The sequence below is a fragment of the Bos grunniens genome, chromosome 14, assembly GCF_055505025.1.
Source record: "Bos grunniens cultivar Pamir isolate PY7600 chromosome 14, Bosgru_T2T1.0, whole genome shotgun sequence".
Taxonomy (NCBI): Eukaryota; Metazoa; Chordata; class Mammalia; order Artiodactyla; family Bovidae; genus Bos; species Bos grunniens.
In genome coordinates this window covers 4,400,074-4,419,883 of record NC_141178.1, presented here as the reverse complement: position 1 = coordinate 4,419,883, position 19,810 = coordinate 4,400,074, and the positions used below count along the sequence as shown (strand labels likewise).

Genomic DNA, 19,810 nt, shown 5'->3' with positions numbered 1-19,810 from the left:
AAATTCTTTCCTTTGTTGTAAACCCATTACACATCCGCCCTATAGGAATGCAATTTTATCTTCGAAAGATGGCGCCAAACCTTAAAATAATTACTCTTAGAGAAAATAAGTCTTTGTTGATAAGTCTTTGTCAAGAGTCATAAATTGTTAATAGGCCTTCTGGCCAGAAGATGATGTAAATCACCTAAACCATTTGTATACGATAAATTTGCAGGAAAGAAACCCTGGTTTTTGATAAGGATCAAAAACTGCTGACTTTGCATCCCCTATTATCCTCTATGTGTAACTTAGGGTATAAAAGCCCCTGTTGAAAATAAAGCTACGGGCCTTGCTCACCAGAGCTTGGTCTCCCCGTGTCATTCTTTCTTTTCACATTCTGGCTAAAGTCTCCATCTGGAGTGCGGAGGTCCTCTGCGACCATTTATTTGCCTGGGCTTCTAAGACCCACTCGAGAAGGTGTCTAAGGTGGGGCACCTTCGGCTATTCGAGAGGGCGCCTGCGGCCTCCGTGGTCAGAGCTAACCTGGTGTCACGGGTTATATTGATTTTCCACATAAACCAAGCTACTCAGCCTCTTTTCTTCACTGAATTTTCCCACTGAGCTATCCTCATTCTATTACTCTTTATATCTTGAATTAACATTTGAATAGGTCGCCGACGCTGTCTCCCCTTCGAATACCCTGGATCAGCCGGGGCTGAACCTCGGCAGTCGTGTCCGACCCTTAGTGACCCCATGGACTGCAGCCTACCAGGCTCCTCTGTCCATGGGATTTTCTAGGCAAGAGTACTGGAGTGGAGTGCCATTGCCTTCTCCCATTTGATGCAAAGATGGGCTCAATAAAGGACAGAAATGGTATGGACCTAACAGAAGCAGAAGATATTAAGAAGAGGTGGCAAGAATACACAGAGGAACTGTAGAAAAAAGATCTTCACGACCCCGATAATCACGATGATGGTATGATCACTCACCTAGAGCCAGACATCCTGGAATGTGAAGTCAAGTGGGATTACTATGAACAAAGGTAGTGGAGGTGATGGAATTCCAGCTGAGGCATTTCAAATACCAATAGATGATGCTGTTAATACGTTCCATTCATCATGCCATCAAATTGGGAAAACTCAGCAGTGGCCACAGGACTGGAAAAGGTCAGTTTTCATTCCAGTCTCTGCCGGGAGCCAGCATGAGGAACTCCGCGCGTGGCAAAGGTCATGAGGAAGGAGGCTCGGCATACGCAAAGGTGGGATCGAGCCTTAGGAGTCCCCCTGGAAATTCTTGAGCATCTACCCCCAAAACCAGAGTCTGCCTACTTTACTGCTTTGTGCTCTCATCTACACTTCTGACTTTACAGGGGGCTGTCCCCCACCACCTCTCTCTGAAAAAGAGTTAACTTACAGCTCCAGTTGATAAAGTTCCTGGGCGTGACAAGAATGTTTCAACCTACAAACTCCTCTGAAGGTTATTCCGGCCACATGTAATTGTTCACAGCCTCCCAACCGTGAGAGGCATGAGATGTTCTAAACTGTCTAAATACAGATTCCTTTGATCAGTTAAAAGATTGATTAGAAATTATATTGCTGAAGGGTTTTTCTCTTGTTGGGCCAATGTTTGCTGCTAAGGCTCCATATCCCTTACCTACTGTGTCCCTGGCAGTGTATTGATTAATATAATTGGTGTATAGGAATGTAAGTAGTACCTTTAATGTTTGTAACCTTGGACCCTTGAGTTAATTCTTTTTCTTGTTATAGCCCACCACACCTTTGCCCTATAGGAACGCAATTTTATCTAATGCTTTTGGAGGGTGGCGCCTGACTTTAGAATAATCACCTTTAGAGAAAAATAAGTTTCCTGAAGAAAGGATCTTGAAATGTTAACAGCCCTCTTGGCCAGAAGATGATGTAATTCACCTAAACTTTTGCATATGATAAGTTTGCAGGAAGAAAGCCTGGCTTACTGCTAACTCTACCCCTTCCCCCATTATCCTCTATGCACAACTTAAGGTATAAAAACTACTTTGGAAAATAAAGTGCGGGCCTTGTTCAATGAAACTTGGTCTCCCCATGTTGTTATTTCTCTCACCTTCTGGCTGAATTCCCACTTTGAGCGTGGAGGCTCGTCAAGCCTACTAATTTTGCCTGGGTTTCTAAGATCTGACGGGGGAGGCCTTAGTGTCTCCTCTCCTTCGGGAGAACGGGAGGACACCTGCGGCCTACATAGGTAACGTAAATTCCTTGCTTTGGAATTTTATTAGCTTTCCACGTAAACCAAGTTATTCAGCCTCTTTTCTCCACTGAATTTTCTCACTGAGCTATCCTTATTTGATCACTCTTTATATCTTTAATTCTATCGTATCCTGATCACCAAAGCGATCTCCCCTTTGAATTCCCTGGATCCACCGGGGCTGGACCCCAGTAAATCTCAAAGAAGGACAATGCCAAAGAATGTTTAAACTACCACACAACTGCACTCATGTCTTATGCTAGTGAAGTAATGCTCAAAATCCTCCAAGCTAGGCTTTAACAGTACGTGAACTGAGAACTTCCAGATGTACAAATTATATTTAGAAAAGGCAGAGGAATCAGAGATCAAATTGCCACCATTTGTTGGATCATAGAAAAAGCAAGAGAATTCCAGGAAAACATATACTTCTGCTTCATTGACTCTGCCAAAGCCTCTTTGACTGTGTGGATCACAACAAACTGGCAAATTCTTCAAGAGATGGGTATACCAGCCCACCTGACCTGCCTCCTGAGAAATCTGTATGCAGTTCAAGAAGAAACAGTTAGAAATGGACATGGAACAACAAATTTCCAAACTGGGAAAGGAGTACATTAAGGCTGTATATTGTCACCCTGCTTATTTAACTTATACGCAGAGTACATCATGGGAAATGATGGGCTGGATGAAGCACAAGTTGGAATCAAGATTCTCAGGAGAAATATCAATAACCTTATGGCAGAAAGTGAAGAGGAACTAAGGAGCCTCTTGATGAAGCCAGCTTTTTCATCTCCTCTTTCACTGTTAAAATCCAGTATTCAAAAAGCTAAGATCATGGCATCCAGTCCCATCACTTCATAGCAAATAGATGGGGAAAAAATGGAAACACTGACAGACTTTATTTCTTTGGTCCCCAGAATCACTGCAGAGGGTGACTGCAGCCATGAAATTAAAAGACGCTTACTCCTAGAGAGGAAAGCTATGATAAACTTAGACAGCATATTAAAAAGCAGAGACATCACTTTGCCAACAAAGGTCCATCTAGTCAAAGCTATGGTTTTTCCAGTAGTCACATACCCATGGTGAGAGTTGGACCATAAAGAAGTCTGAGCACCAAAGAACTGATGCTTTTGAACTGTAGTGTTGGAGAAGACTCTTGAGAGTCCCTTGGACTGCAAGGAGATCCAACCAGTCCATCCTAAAAGAGATCAGTCCTGAATGTTCATTGGAAGGACTGATGCTGAAGCTGAAACTCTGATAGTTTGGCCACCTGATGTGAAGAACTGACTTATTTGAAAAGAGCCTGATGCTGGGAAAGATTTAAGGTGGGAGGAGAAGGGGACGACAGAGGATGAGATGAGATGTTTGGATGGCATCACAAGAATTTCAGAAAACTCTGGGAGATAGTGAAGGACAGGCAAGCCTGGCATGCTGCAGTCCATGGGGTCACAATGAGTGGGACATGACTGAGTGACTGAACAACAAAATCATAAAATAGTACTTGCGTACTCACCTGTAAAGCGCAGAAATGGGCCTCTTATTTCCAGGTTTTGGTCTGTATGGTTTTGGTTCTCCTGCCATATTGATATCTGAAAACATAAAATAGCACTGATTAAGAAAGTATTAAACCATTTGTGAAAATAAATCTTGAAGTTGCATTATCTTTTTTTTTTTTTGTCTGTAAAATGTTATATGACATTCATTTATTCCTAAGTGTTTTCTGAGCACCTACTCTAGGCCAGGCTCTGTTTGAGGTATTTCATGTACCAAATGTATTAGATCCATGCCCTTGTGGGACTTGTCTTCTATGGGGAGGGAGGGCATAGATAGTTAACCACAAACATAACAAATAGGAAAATGATGTAACATATCAGAAGGTGCAAAGTACAATGAAAATAGCAAATATTGGACAAGGTAGAGGGATCAGGAATGCTCACTAAAACTGGAAAGGGAAAGAGGGAGAATGATTGTAAAGCAAGTATACTCCCATAAAAATTAATTTAAATAAAAGAAAGAGGCAGAATGAGATGTCCTACTGACTTGCAGTTTTGCCTGGAATGTCTCTGTATAGACGTTTTCATAGAATGAAGGTTTGTTCAGAGAGGAATTGTTACATTTCCTTTGGTAATATCTTCTCCATGGAAGCAGAGAAGAAGTGTTAGAAGGGTGGAATTATAGAGCAGACAAGGTTTACTGAGGGAACAGCAAGATGCATTCGGTAACTGGCATGTTCAATTACAGAGTTCTGGAGTGATCTGAGGAAAAGACAGCACACCGCTTGCTTTCAAGAACTAAAACTATAACAGAGTCTCTAAGATAAGATGAGAAGATGCCTAAATTAAGTACATGACAAGAGAGCATTTGCATCAATTACCAACCTTAATATTTTTAAAAAATGTGTAAAACTGTTATGGTAAAGGGTGGTAAAGGTTTGAGAAGTGATATAAACTGTTATATTTAATAAAGTTAACATTTCCAGAGGATGATAAAAAAAGAAAATCTAAAGGAAGTGAACTTTAAGAAAAGCTTTGGAAGAAGTGAGGGGCATTATTTTGACAGAAAAGAAAGGCAAAGTTCTATTTCTCATAAGTGAAAAACGAAAGTGTTAGTCACTCAGGTTGTGTCTGACTCTGCAACCCCATGAACTGTAGCCCACCAGGCTCCCCCGTCCTGGGATTCTCCAGGCAAGAATACTGGAGTGGGTTTCCATTCCCTTCTCCAGGGGATCTTCCTGACCCAGGGATTAGACTCAGGTGTCCTGCATTGCATACAGGGGGCTACATACACTGTCTGGGATGGTTGGACCACCCATCAGTAAAAGCAACCAAAATGTCTAGATGGAAAATAATGGATCTCTTTTAAAGTAGCTGACACTGGTGTATAGATGATTCACAACACTGTGTTGGCTTCTGCTGTCTAATGAAATGACAGTTATGCGTATACCTCTCTCCACTGCTCGTTTAGGCTGCATTTCCATATAGGCCATTACAGAGTATTCAGCGAGTTCCTGTGCTGTACAGTAGGTCCTTGTTGTTATTGATTTTATATATAGTAGTGTGTAGATGTCAATCCCAGTCTCTCAGTTTGTCTGCCCTCTTTCCCCTCGGTACCCACAAATTTGCTTTCTAAACATCTGTGATGCTATTTCTGTTTTGTAAATAGGTTCATTTGTACACATTTTTTAGATTCCACATATAAATGATTTCATATGATATTCATCTTTCTCAGTCTGACTTACTTCACTCAGTATGACAATCTCCAATTCTAATCATGTTGCTTCAAATAGCATAATGTTATCTCTTTTAAAAAACACATTGGGCTAACATCAAAGTAAGGCATTCACAGAAGCCTACATCTGAGTGGGCGTGGCAAGCCAATGGAGATGGAACACTGAGCCTGGCTTGGTCTTGAAGACGTCTGCTGAAACCAGAACTTGAGCTTTTGTTCTCACATCCTTTGGAATCTGAGGGGACAGGAGGCAGGGCCCACACTGAAGGATAGGAAATGCATGCGCATCTAATTCAACAGCCATATGTGGGGAAATCCTTAACTAGGAAGAGAAGGAAGCCTCTTCCACCTGCCAAAGAATATCAATATACAATCCACAGTAAACACCATACTTAATAGTGGGTCAGTGGGCACATTTTCTTTAAGATCAAGGGATTTACAAAGTCTTTTACTACCACCATCTCTATATAACACTGTACTGGATATTGTAGACAGTGAAGTAAGACAGGAAAACAATATCAGAAATGGGAAAGAAGAAATTAAGCTGTCATAATTGCTGATAACATGTGGGTCCACAAAAAAACTCTGAAGCATCCACAGATTACTACAATTAAAAGAGTCTTTACAAGTTTCTTGTATTCAAGGCCAATACACAAAATTCAGCTGCATGTTCCTACACGCCAATATACAAAATTCAGCTGCATGCTCCCTACACGCCAATACATATTTAAACATACGTATTTAAATATACAAAATTCAGCTGCATGCTCCCTACACGCCAATACATATTTAAACATACGATTTTAAAGGATGCCACTTGTGTAACATATAAGTACCAAGGGATAAATACATTATAAAATTTGAAAGATGTTTATGAAGAAAACTATAACTCTGTATTGGGAGATTTTACAGTTATTTTACATAAAAAGAGAATTTGGAAGGCTTGATAAATAAATTTATCAATTCTCCTCAAGTTGATATATTGATTCTACATGTTCACAATAAAATCCCCAAATACTCTTTTCATGTCTATGGGGCATTTGACAGGCTGATTCTAAAATTTATATGATAGAGCAAAACATCAAAGTATCCATAATATACTTGAAAACAAAAGCTGGCAAATTTGCCTTATCAGGATTTATTTTAAAGCTGTAATAATGAAGAGAGCAGTTTTGATACAAAAAGAGAAAACAAACCAATGTAACAGACTAGAGACCCCACAAACTAACTTACAAATAGATGAAATACTTAAATTATGATAGAGCCCGTTCAGCTGACAAGTGAGTAAAAGATAGACTTTTGATGCTGTAACAATTGGTTATTGGTTGTTATTGTTTATTTTTGGTTACTGGTTATTGTAGCAAGGAAATATATGAAATTGGACCTCTAAGTAAAATAATTAAAATCTATTAAAATCTGTTAAAAATAGATTACTTATTAGATTAAAAACCTAAATGTAAGAGGCAAAATATAAAACTTTTAGGAGGAAATACAGCAGAATATCTTTATGAGATCAGAGTATAGAAGGATAATCTTAAACCAGACATAAAAAGCACTAGCCTTAAAACATAGGAATGATAAATTCTACTACGATAAAAATCAAGTGCTTCTGCCCATCCAAGTCACATTAAAAATGAAGAGTCACAAATTAGATAAAGAAATCCTTGATGAAAGATTTGTTTCAGGAATATATAAAGCATTCAAGTAATAGGAAAAAGAGACAAACCACCAAATAGAAAATTGGGAAAATTAGTTAAGGCACTTTACAGAAGAGGAAATATGAATGCTGAATAAACACATGAAAATAGTCTCAACCTCAGTAGAAGTGGTAAATGCAAGCGAAACCACAATGACATATAACTGGTACCCACTGGATTTACAATAGTTTACAAAGTCTGACAATATCAAAAGTTGATGAGGCTTTGGAGCAAGTCAAACTTGTATACATTGTGACTATAAGCATAAATTAGTGAAACTATTTTAGAAAATAATTTAGTGGTTTATAATACATATAAAATGCTAAGTCCTGTGACCCAGGAGGCATGCACCTACAGAAACTCTTGGATGTGTGTGTCTTGTAAGAGTGTTTATTGCAGTATAGTAAAAAATTCATAGAAAAACACAAATACTCATTGGCAGATAACTGGATAAAAGCATTTTGTGATATATTTACACATAAGCATACTACAAAGCAGGAAAGAGTAGGGGGGTAGAGAGAGAGAAACACAGAGCTATTGGCTACAACGCTGATGTACTGAAGAATCAGGAACAACACTGAGCAAAAGATGATATCCTGGAGGAACAGTGACAGACTGAATCCTTTTATGTTAATGAAAATACAAATTTAAACAGTACATTGCATGGGAATGAAAATACGCATAATAAAACTAAGAAAAGCAAGCAGAAATGAGCAAATGAGCTCAGGATGAAGGTTGCCTCTAAACGGGTAGATGAGGATATGGGACTTGTGAAGGATATCTAAAGGACTTCAAAGTTAATCATAATGTGCTATTTCTTAAACTGGATAGAGGAAGTAAGTTTATAATATAGCATCACACTGTATAACTTAAATCTGTTATAAATTTTATTTTGAATATAAGTTTTATATAAATATTTAATTGTCTTCATATATTTATATTTAATGTGTATCCAAATTTTTAATTTGTATAATAATTAATACAAAATTATAAAAGAAAATGATAACAAAGGTGGTAAGGTGTGTGTCGATAAATATTCAGGTCAGGGCAGTGGGTTTTGGTGAATAAGGATTTCAGGAGAGATGGCGAGTGGGTAAATAGAAGAAAAGAGCTGTTGGGAGGATGGATTACTGGATGGGAGAAGATTATTAGAGCCTCCAGTTAGAAATTTTCATCTGATTTGAGTGGGAAATAACTTTGGATTCTGAGTAAAAAACAGTCCTGAGAATGAATTAGGAAGACACTGACTCTTATATAATTTGGAATAAGGCCCAACAACGATCTAGGCTGTCTAAGCCTTCACATACGACAGAGTTGGAACAAAAAAGTGAGTGAAACAAATGAAGATTTGTTATTTTTATAAGCTCCGTAATGATGGTAGAGGTACATATCCAGGAAATATCATTAGACACACTATTGTATTTCTATCTTAGAATTCTTTACTTTTGAACTGAAACAAACAAACAAACAAAAAAACCATTCTCATAAGTAAATAAAAAAAAGAGAGAGAGACTTGAGACTATCAAAACAAGTATTGTAACATCCGTTTTAAAAATCATCTGTAGCTAGTGGCTCTGAGTTTGATGGTGGATCCATACAGTGGGGGAGCTTCCCTGGTGGCTCAGACAGTAAAGATTCTGCCTGCCAAGGCAGGAGACCCGGCTCGATCCCTGGGTAAGGAATATCCCCTGGAGAAGGGACTGGCTCCCCACTCCAGACTCTTGCCAAGAGAATTCCATGGACAAAGTAGCCTGGTGGGCTACAGTCCATGGGGTTGCAAAGAGTCAGACACGACTGCATGACTAACACTAACTACATCCGATGGAGTGCTTCCCTGACGGCTCAGTAGCAAAGAATACGCCTGCCAGTGCAGGAGACGCAGCTTCCATCCCTGTGTTGGGAAGATCCACTGGAGAAGGAGATGGCCACCTACTCTATTATTCTTGCCTGGAAAATCTCAGGGACGGGAGAACCTGGGAGGCTACAGCTCATGGGAGACAGCCTGCCAGGCTCTTCTGTTCGTGGGATTTCCCAGGCAAAAATATTGGAGAGGTTTGCCATTTCCTACTCCAGGGGATCTTCCCAACCTAGGAATTGAACCTGCCACTGCTACTTTGGCAGGCAGACTCTTTACCACTAGTCCACCCGGGAAGCCCCAACATACAAGGGAAGATGTTTTATGAAAGGTTGTCACACAGCAATTTCAGACAGCAGGTGCAAAGAATCTTTTTTTCTTAGAGACACTGGATAAAGTCTGAACACTGAATAGTGTTCAAATGCATCATTTTCCTTTGAATGTTTATAAATGTATGGTTAAATATGGAAATTTATGTATGTTACATGGCTATAGTAAAGATCATCCATGTCCTGGCGTTAGTGGACAGGGATGCGTGTGAGAGGGGCTGGATGTAGACAGGGGAGCAGGAACAGTGGGCGTGAGCTCAGGAAATCAAGGAACATAAAGCATGGCCAGGGTCTGGATGAGTGAGTGTTTCCTTTGTGTTTAGCTTTATTGATACAAGATTTCATTGTGTTTTTGGAACAACCCATCTTATTTGGAAGGCAAAGTTCAGGTTCGTCTATCTCAAAAGCTGCTGGCCTTGAAGAAAGCCTCCAGACAGTGTAAATAGCCTCTCGACCCTGAACTTTGTGGTCAGCTACAGAGAGACCTCCCAAGACTTCTTTCCCTGATTGTGCGGGGCTGTACAACTCACCCACAGGAGGGACCAGAGGAAGAATGACCAAGGTCCAATTTTCTGCCACTCTTACAAGACATGAACTTTGGAACAAAAGGTTGAGATACAAAAAATAAAGTGGCGTTTCTTAAATTCCCGAGTTTGCAAAGATTCTCAGTAAATACCAACATTAAAAAATCTTACATTACCCTCAAAAAAGAATGTAGATTTCATCATCGCAACAAATGCTTTTGAAATGGGTCAAAAAAAATCCTAGTTAAATTCCTACTTGTTATGCAAAAGTACATATTGAGGTACTTATATACCAAGGTGATGGACTGTATTATCGGAGAATTAAAATCATATTCTCGTAGAGGGCGTTGATAAAACTAGACAAGCACTATGCAACAGAAGTCTCCTGAAGAGTTTCTGCTTGGGTTTGAGACAGGCTGAGACCTGGGCCCTTTGTGGCCATGCTGCAGTGTTGGCATCTAGACAAATGTCTCCTCAAGCAACAAATTACAGAAATTATAAGGGGCTAAAAATAACTGCAGAAAGTGAAGAAGAACTAAAGAGTCTCTTGATGAAAGTGAAAGAGGAGAGTGAAAAAGTTGGCTTAAAGCTCAGCATTCAGAAAACTAAGATCATGGCATCAGTCCCATCACTTCACAGCAGATAGATGGGGAAACAGTGGAAACAGTGGCTGACTTTATTTTTCTGTGCTCCAAAATCACTGCAGATGGTGATTGCAACCATGATTTTAAAAGATGTTTACTCCTTGGAAGGAAACCTAGACAGCATATTAGAAAGCAGAGACATTACTTTGCCAACAAAGGTCAGTCTAGTCAAGGCTATGGTTTTTCCAGTGGTCATGTATGGCTGTGAGAGTTGGACTGTGAAGAAAGCTGAGCACTGAAGAATTGATGCTTTTGAACTGTGGTGTTGGAGAAGACTCTTGAGAGTCCCTTGGACTTCAAGGAGATCCAACCAATCCATCCTGAAGGAAATCAGTCCTGAGTGTTCATTGGAAGGACTGATATTGAAGCTGAAACTCCAAATACTTTGGCTACCTGATGCTAAGAGCTGACTCACTAGAAAAGATCCTGATTCTGGGAAAGATTGACGGCAGGAGGAGAAGGGGATGACAGAGGATGAATGGCATCACCAACTTGATGAACATGAGTTTGAGTGAACTCCGGGAGTTGGTGATGGACAGGGAGGCCTGGCATGCTGCAGTCCATGGGGTCGCCAAGAGTTGGACACGACTGAGCGACTAAACTGAACTGAAAAATAACTGCATGCCTGCACAGTTGAGGCAAATTCTGGACAAAAAGATACAAGAAGACCAACAAAGCCCAAAACCAGTTTTGAAGAGTAGGGAGCAAAAGCTGGGGGTCAGAAGCAAAAGCAGAGTGCTGCACAGGATCTCTGTACAAACACCACCGAAGGAGTGGACAACCCGCCTAAGCCACCCCTCCAGCCCAACCTCTGAACACACTCCTACCCTCACCCAGTAGAGGAAGCAACTTGCATCCCCTGAGCAAGCAGGCAGGGAAGCAACAAGAGAAGCTGTTCATTGTTTTTCTCTGCCTCCTGCTGGATGATGGGCCCAATAAAGCTTTGCCAGAATTGCTCGTCTGGTCTCTGATCGATTTGTATTGATTAAAGAGGTCAAGAGCACTGGTCAGTAACAAGTTCACCATATATCACACCTGTGTAGAGACAAGCCCCGCCCCACCTCCAACCCTGTCCAGGTGTAAAGACAGTGCAGCTAAACGGAGTTAAAGCTTTATCTCTGCCTGGAACTTCCCTGGTGACTCAGATGGTAAAGAAACCACCTGTGATTCAGAAGACCTGGGTTCGAGTCCTGGGCTGGGAAGATCCCCTGGAGAAGGTAATGGCTATCCGTGCCAGTGTTCTTGCCTGGAGAACTACATGGGCAGAGGAGCCAGGTGAGCTACAGTCCATGGGGTCACAAAGAGTTGGACATCACTGAGCGACTATCGCTTTCTTTTAGGAGATGACTGGAGATTGCAGACCTCTACATGGAGGGAGAAGAGGCATTTGCACTTTGTCATATGACATTATGAACCTTGGTAAGAACCAATTATGAAGCTGATTGAATAGATCCTATGTCTACTTTGAAGTTTTAATATTTCAAATGAGCATGAAAAAATGTGAAAAAATTCAAATAAACTCTAAAATGATCCTTCTACTATTAAATTTCAGATTCAAACAGTTGAAACATATCCCACTGGGTTGCTAACTATGTCTTTTCATAGTAAATTGCTTGAAGTATATTAAGGGTTCCAAAATCTAATCAATTTTCTTCTTTATTTTTAAACTAAATAAATGAAGCTAATACCATGAGAGAAATATGGTATAAAGTCACAAAACTGAAAAAAGTCAATAAGCTGAGCCTATTCTGGTTTGAGGTAAATAAGATGAGGCAAATGGGAGACCGGTACCATTCCGAAGCATCACCCCTGAAAAGGATATCCAACACACGCAAATATATTTATTTGGCCAATTCTTGTTAGGGTACTACTAAAGACGAGAGTAAAAGCTTTCAATAATTTGATGCTTTGGACTCTTGGGAAGATACCTCCAATTCTGCACCCAAACAGATGTGACTCTTCTTTGCACTCCCCGTTTTACTTCATTACATCCTTCTCCCAGAACTGACTGCTGAGTTTGGACTTCTAAAGGGTAGTCGCAGCTCAGCTTCGCAGGCTCTTCAGTGTCCTGAACAGAGCTGTTGGTGTCGTATGTGCTCTAGGAGTCCACTGGTTAACCAAACTCATACAAGCCACAGGCTGTGTTCTTGCATCGGTCGTGATGTGTCCAGCCAAACACGCTTTGTCAGAGCACTTCCTAAAGTGGTATTTATCTAAACAGTGTTTTGGAAGGTGTTAATAAGTATGTTGCCAAATAAACAAGTCATGGTAAAGTAAATTTGGTAAAAATGTGATAATATTTCTCTTTCTCAGATATTTGTGATGCATATTAAAGGAAAAAGATTCTGGAAGCAAGAAACATCCCATGGTGTTTAACTCAAATGCATATGAGAGAGAGAGAGAGAAGTTTTTGGACAGCACACTTGTTAACATCCAACAGAACAGAATGCCTCTGAACATTGGTTTATGAGATACCCTGAAATATATGCAAAAATATTTCCCATTTATTTATTTGCTGTGTTTTCAATTTAGAATATCCCTTTTGGAAAGATAATTTAACATTTTGAATTACACTAGTACAATAAACAAATACTCATTACTTATCCCTGCCAACAGTGAACCCTGATGGCATCTGTTACTTCTAGAGAAATTCATGCTTGATATTGAAGTGACCTCTAACTGATAATAAGGCACCCACATTATCAAGGTGTTTTTGTTTGTTTTTTGTTTTTTTTGTAGATGAGGAAAAATGAAAAGAGATATTTTTCTAAAGAAATTAATTAAAAGTAGCGTCTTTACTCTTGGGATTATTTTGTGTTTGTTTCTTTCCTCAGGTTTAAATAAAAGTTTAAATAATTCATCCATGGCATATAGACTGCCAGGAAAAGTCATTCAGAGTCTTTTATTGTTCACATTTGGAAGATTTAGGGATTCATTACCGTTCCATTGAATAAAAATTCAGGAGGTAAAGAAAATAGTCTGTTATGTTTGACAAATGAATGCATAAAACCATTCCTCACCCTAGTATAAACACTATACCATTAAAAAGTGCCTTTGCAGTTATTATTAGTTTAGAGCCTCAGCCCATCCTGTGAAATAAGCAGAGCAGGGGGTCTTTATTTCTGTGTCATGTATATAGATGTTTGAGATATCGAGAAATTAAATGGCTTTCCTAATAATATCGTTAGCTCATTTTACTCTCGTCTTTATTATTGAACATGGCACAGGTGCCAGGCACTGAACCAGTAAGAGAGGGGGTACCCTGCCCCTGCCCCACGAGAGATGGCTGAGCGTTGGGCACTGCACCAGATTCATGTTCTAGAATTTTCTGTACTATCGCATTGCTCTTAACCAGACTTTGGATGCCATATTTCTTAGCCGCTTAAACCTGGTTTGACTGTGGAAAGACCTGTAAAATAATACATTCTGAATCCCCAGGAGCTGTGGCATCACTGAGGAAAATGTATGATAAAAGAATGCTGCAGGGAGATCTGGCTGGCAGCAATGGGGAAACAAACTTGACTTTCAACTGAGCTGCTTGACGTGTCTTGGCCAGGCAGGCTTACAACCCTACAGTGTGATGGAGCTGCCCCAAAGGGCTTTTGGTTTAGTTGCGAAGTCGTGTCCGACACTTGCGCCCCATGGACTGTAACCCACCAGGCTCCTCTGTTCATGGGATTCTCCAGGCATGAACACTGGAGTGGGTAGCCTATCCCTTCTCCAGGGGATCTTCCAGACCCAGGAATCAAGCCTGGGTCTCCTGCATCGCAGGCAGATTCCTTACCAAAGTGCTTTTACTCCGAGAGAAAAATGCACCAGATTTGCAGAGGTAAACGTATGTTCTAAAATATGACCATTTGAAGCATTTTAAGCCTAAATCTGAGAGTGGAACCAATTCCGCACAAAAGTAAATGGCTTTCTAATCTTGTTGTTTTTCCCTTCACAGATTCAAAGCTAGTTTTCATACTTGATGTATATCCTTAATAGCATGTTAAAATATTCTCTGTTATGGGAATGAAACTGTAGTCTAATTTTACCAGGCAGTCACTGAATTGTGACCATTTTAATGAGCCTTTGGATCTAGTTTCATAAATTGGCTCTGACGCAGCTCTATGGTACGCCGGCCTCTGTCACTAGAATGCTAATGCAAAGATCACTGGTTGGCCAGATTCCCATTTGTTACCAGAAAACACCCTGACACTCCCAGGCCCCATCTGCAAGGACAAATGAAAATGGAAACTTGAACTTATTACTAATTAACTGGCAAATCTGATCATTGTATGCCTTATTCAGATTCAAACTGCTTTTAACCCCAATAGAAACTAAAGTAAGAAAAAAAAAAAGCAGGCATATATGCTGCTGCTGCTGCTAAGTCACTTCAGTCGTGTCCGACTCTGTGCCACCCCATAGGCAGCAGCCCACCAGGCTCCCCCATCCCTGGGATTCTCCAGGCAAGAACACTGGAGTGGGTTGCCATTTCCTTCTCCAATGCACGAAAGTGAAAAGTGAAAGTGAAGTCACTTAGTCGTGTCTGATTCTTAGCGACCCCATGGACTGCAGCCTACCAGGCTCCTCCGTCCATGGGATTTTCCAGGTAAGAGTGGGGTGCCATTGCCTCCTTCGAGGCATATATACTTGGATGCTTATTTTTATTTACGTCTATTACTTCCAGTGTTTATATTATGAAGAAAATAGAGATGCTACAAATCATCCATTTTCATTTATCAAATAATTATTGAACGTACAGAACGTGCCAGGAACTGCGCTAAGGATTTGGTAAACAGATATAAATATTGTCTTTGTTCCCAATTTTAATTGACAAAATACTTCTATAGGTGTTGAGGGAAATAATATCAGTAATAATTATTAGTGGAAAACAGTCTCAATTCTTACACATATCAATTTTTACATTGATATGTGTAAATATATTAGCCCAAATATTTTCATAGGTACTGTCTTTTTACCATTCATAGAGTCCTTTTCCTGGCATATTTTTTTTAATAAGTTAAAACTTCTCCAACATGTTTAATGTCCTTTTGACTGTTCCAGCAAATGTAGATGCCATCCAACCACAAGCATTCTCAATTCTTTTCATTCTGGTATAAAATACAACTATCTAATTATAAATAGAAGCCCCATCAAAAGGCTTTTAGACAAGTTGAGTTATTTCAAAACATTGTCATAGAAAAATCAAAATTAAATCATGTACATCTTTATAACATTCATTGTTGATCTACTCCAGTCCTTTGCTTCTGTAAGAATTTGTCTTCTCATTTGTAAGATTTTCTTTTAATATGGAAATTCTTTAAAAACTCAAAATTTGAATTTTCCAATTCCAATTCCAACTCCATTCAATTCCAATGAGAGGTTTCCAATTACTTTTGAGCAAAATGTAATCAACATTAAAAGGATTTGCAAAGTAGTTCTTCAAAAGCTCAAAAATTTCTAAAATTCAACTGATGATAGGTGGCAAAGGGAGACCAGATGGTAACACACTCACATTGCCTTTTTAGTCCAAAGTAAAATTCATCAGAAAAATTTCGTGGTGTGGTTTTCTGACGATATAAACATAGTTCAGTTTACTTCAGTCACACAGCCATGTCTGACTCTTTGTGACCCCATGGACTGCAGCACGCCAGGCCTCACTGTCCATCACCAACTCCCGGAGTTCACTCAAACTCATGTCCACTGAGTTGGTGATGCCATCTAACCGTCACATCCTCTGTCGTCCCCTTCTCCTCCCGCCCTCAATCTTTCCCAACATCAGGGTCTTTCCCACTGAGTCAGTTCTTTGCATGGGTGGCCAAAGGATTGGAGTTTCAGGTTCAGCAACAGTGCTTCCAATGAACATTCAAGACTGATCTCCTTTATGATTGACTGGCTTGATCCCCTTGCAGGCCAAGGGAATCGCAAGATTCCCAACACCACAGTTCAAAGGCATTAATTCTTCGGCGCTCAGCCTTCTTCACAGTCCAACTCTCACATCCATACATGACCACTGGAAAAACCATAGCTTTGACTAGACAGACCTTTGTTGGCAAAGTAATGTCTCTGCTTTTGAATATGCTGTCTAGGTTGGTCATAACTTTTCTTCCAAGGAGCAAGCGTCTTTTAATTTCATGGCTGCAGTCACCATCTGCAGTGATTTTGGAGCCCCCCAAAATAAAGTCTCTCAGTTTTTCCATTGTTTCCCCGTCTGCCATTAAGTGATGGGACTGGATGCCATGATCTTAGTTGTCTGAATGTTGAGCTTTAAGCCAGCTCTTTCACTCTCCTCTTTCATTTTCATCAAGAGGCTCTTTCGTTCTTCTTTGCTTTCTGCCATAAGGGTGGTGTCATCTGCATATCTGAGGTTATTGATATTTCTCCCAGCAATCTTGATTCTAGTTTGTGTTTCATCCAGCCTGGCATTTTGCATGATGTACTCTGCGTATAAGTTAAATAAGCAGTGTGATAGTATACAACTTTGATGTACTTCTTTCCCAATTTTGAACCAGTCTGTTGTTCCATGTCCAGTTCTAACCATTGCTTCTTGACCTGCATACAGATTTCTCAGGAGGCAGGTAAGGTGGTCTGGTATTCCCATCTCTTGAAGAATTTTTCACAGTTTGTTGTGATCCACAGAGTCAAAGGCTTTGGCATAGTCAATAAAGCAGAAATAGATATTTTTCTGGAACTCTCTTGCTTTTTCAATGATCCAACAGGTGTTGGCAATTCGATCTCTGGTTTCTCTGCCTTTTATAAACCTAGCTTGAACATCTGGAGCTTCATGGTTTACGTATTGTTGAAGCCTGGCTTGGAGAATTTTGAGCATTACTAGCAAGTGAGATGAGTGCAATTGTGCAGTAGTTTGAGCATTCTTTAGCATTACCCTTCTTTGGGATTGGAATGAAAACTAACCTTTTCCAGTCTTGTGGCCACTGCTGAGATTTCCAAATTAGCTGGCATAATGAGTGCAGCCCTCTTACAGCATCATCTTCTAGGATTTGAAATAGTTCAACTGGAATTCCATCACCTCCACTAGCTCTGTTTGTAGTGATGCTTCCTAAGGCCCACTTGACTTTGCATTCCAGAACTGGGCTTCCCTTGTTTCTCAGCTGGTAAAGAATCTGCCTGCAATGCGGAGACCTGGGTTTGATCCTTGAGTTGGGATTTTTCCCTGGAGAAGTGAAAGGCTACCCACTCCAGTGTTCTGGCCTGGAGAATCCCATGGACTGTATAGTCCATGAGGTTGCAAAGAGTTGGACACGACTGAGAGACTTTCACTTAATAAACATAAAATATTTATAAAATGTGATACAGCTCAGTTTGTATAAATCAGTAGAAATCACATGATTGCATTTGTTTAATGTAATTATGTGTTGTTTATGTAACATAACCAACTCCAAATGTATTTTAATTTGCATGTCTCCTAAATTACTAAGGTCATTATTTTTTACCACCATTCTGTATTCCACTCAAAGTTGTATTCAAAGTATCACTACAAAGGTCACATTATTTTATCTTCAATGCTGAATTTTTAAAGTAAATTTAAACCATCATTCACATATAATGTCAGCAATTTCACAGTAATCATTTAGTAATCAAGAATAAGGGTTTTTGTTTTACATATATGTATCTATTATTATAAATTTTTATTGATTTTCTTTTTTTTTTTAAAGATTTTCTTTCCTTTTCATTCTAAACTTTTGATTTTGTATTGGAATATAGCTGATTAACAATGTTGAGATAGTTTGAAGTGGACAGCAAAGGGACTTAGGCATATATGTATATGTATGTGTATATACATACATATATATGTGTGTGTGTGTGTGTGTGTGTATCTATTCTCCCCCAAATAGTCATGTATAGATGTGAGAGTTGGACCATAAAAAAGGCTGAGCACCAAAGAATTGATGCTTTCGAACTGTGGTGCTGGAGAAGACTCTTGAGATTCCCTTGGACTGCAAGGAGATCTAACCAGTCAATCCTAAAGGAAATCAACTCTGAATACTCATTGGAAGGGCTGATGTTAAAGCTGACTCATTGGAAAAGACCCTGATGCTGGGAAAGATTGAGGGGAAGAGGAGAAGGGGGCGACAGAGGATGAGATGGCTGGATGGCATCACCAACTCAGTGGACAAGAGTTTGAGCAGACTCAGGGATACAATGAAGGACAGGGAAGCCTGGCATGCTTAGTTCACAGGGTTTCAAAGAGTCAGAGATGACTTAGCAACTGAACAATTCTCCCCCAAACTCTCCTCCCATCCAAGCTGCCACATAACCTTTAGCAGAGTTTCCAGTGCTATAGCATAGGTACTCATTGGTCATCCATTCCAAATATAACTATAAGGGTTTTGGTTTTAAAATAAGTATCTAATGCACATAAGTAAATTAACTTATGGCCTTATAAAAGTTATGAATAAAATAATTAACTATTGTTATTTAAGCCTTTAGACATTATTATGGCTGGAAATCGCTCATAGGATGAGAATCCAGGATGATATGTGGATCCTCAAAAAAAGAAATTTATTTTTCCCACCAGAACTGGTGAACAGGCTTGGCCCGGTCTCAAGCCCATTCATAGTAACCCCTGCTCCACCAGATCTGGTGGCCGTGCTCACCCAGGCCTGGAACAGCTTTACTGCAGTCCCCATACCACTGATCCTGGAAGGTGTGTGCATGTCACACAAAGAATCCCACTCAACTCCTAGCATTTCTGGGCCCTATGAGGCTGAAACACAGACAGATCTTGGCACCAAAGCACTCCACAGACAGACCACAACACACTCCTAGTCTTCCAGTGACTGCTCCTTCAAGACTGGCAGAGACAGCAGTTTCATCTTATACACAGAAACAAGCAAAGAATCAGGCAACGTGAGGATTCAGAGAAATATATTTTGAATGAAAGAACAAGAAAACACTTTAGAAAAAGACGTTAATAAAATGGAGATAAGCATCTACTTGATAAAGAGGTTAACGTAATGGTCATAAAGATAATGAATTCAGATAAAGAATGAAAAACATGGCAACATTTTCAACAAAGAGATAGAAAATATAAGAAAGGTCTGAAGTGTTGGGACTTAAGAATATGATAGCTAAACTGAAAAATACACTAGGGAGAGTCAACAGCTGACTGGATGAAGCAGCAGAATGAATCATTGGCTTGGAAGACAAACCAATGAAAACCATCCAGACAGAGCAGCAGAAAGAAAAAAAAATTAAAAAGTTAAAATTCTTTAAGGAAACTGAGAAACATTAAGTGGAATACATTCTCATTATAGGGTTCTCATGAAAAAAACAGGAAGAGAAGTGGCAGCGAATGTATTTGAAGAAATAA

General features: G+C 39.8%; 1 protein-coding gene across 8 annotated transcripts in view; it reads right to left on the bottom strand.

Annotated features, from left to right (window-relative positions):
* The window catches only part of RALYL (RALY RNA binding protein like), an 829,453-nt gene that overhangs the window by 162,418 nt on the left and 647,225 nt on the right, over positions 1 to 19,810 (bottom strand). For all 8 annotated transcript variants that reach the window (XM_086335788.1, XM_086335791.1, XM_086335790.1 and 5 more), the window contains one exon: positions 3,728 to 3,803. In XM_086335788.1, coding sequence (XP_086191914.1) covers positions 3,728 to 3,803 — 76 coding nt within the window. The remainder of the gene's footprint in view (positions 1 to 3,727; positions 3,804 to 19,810) is intronic.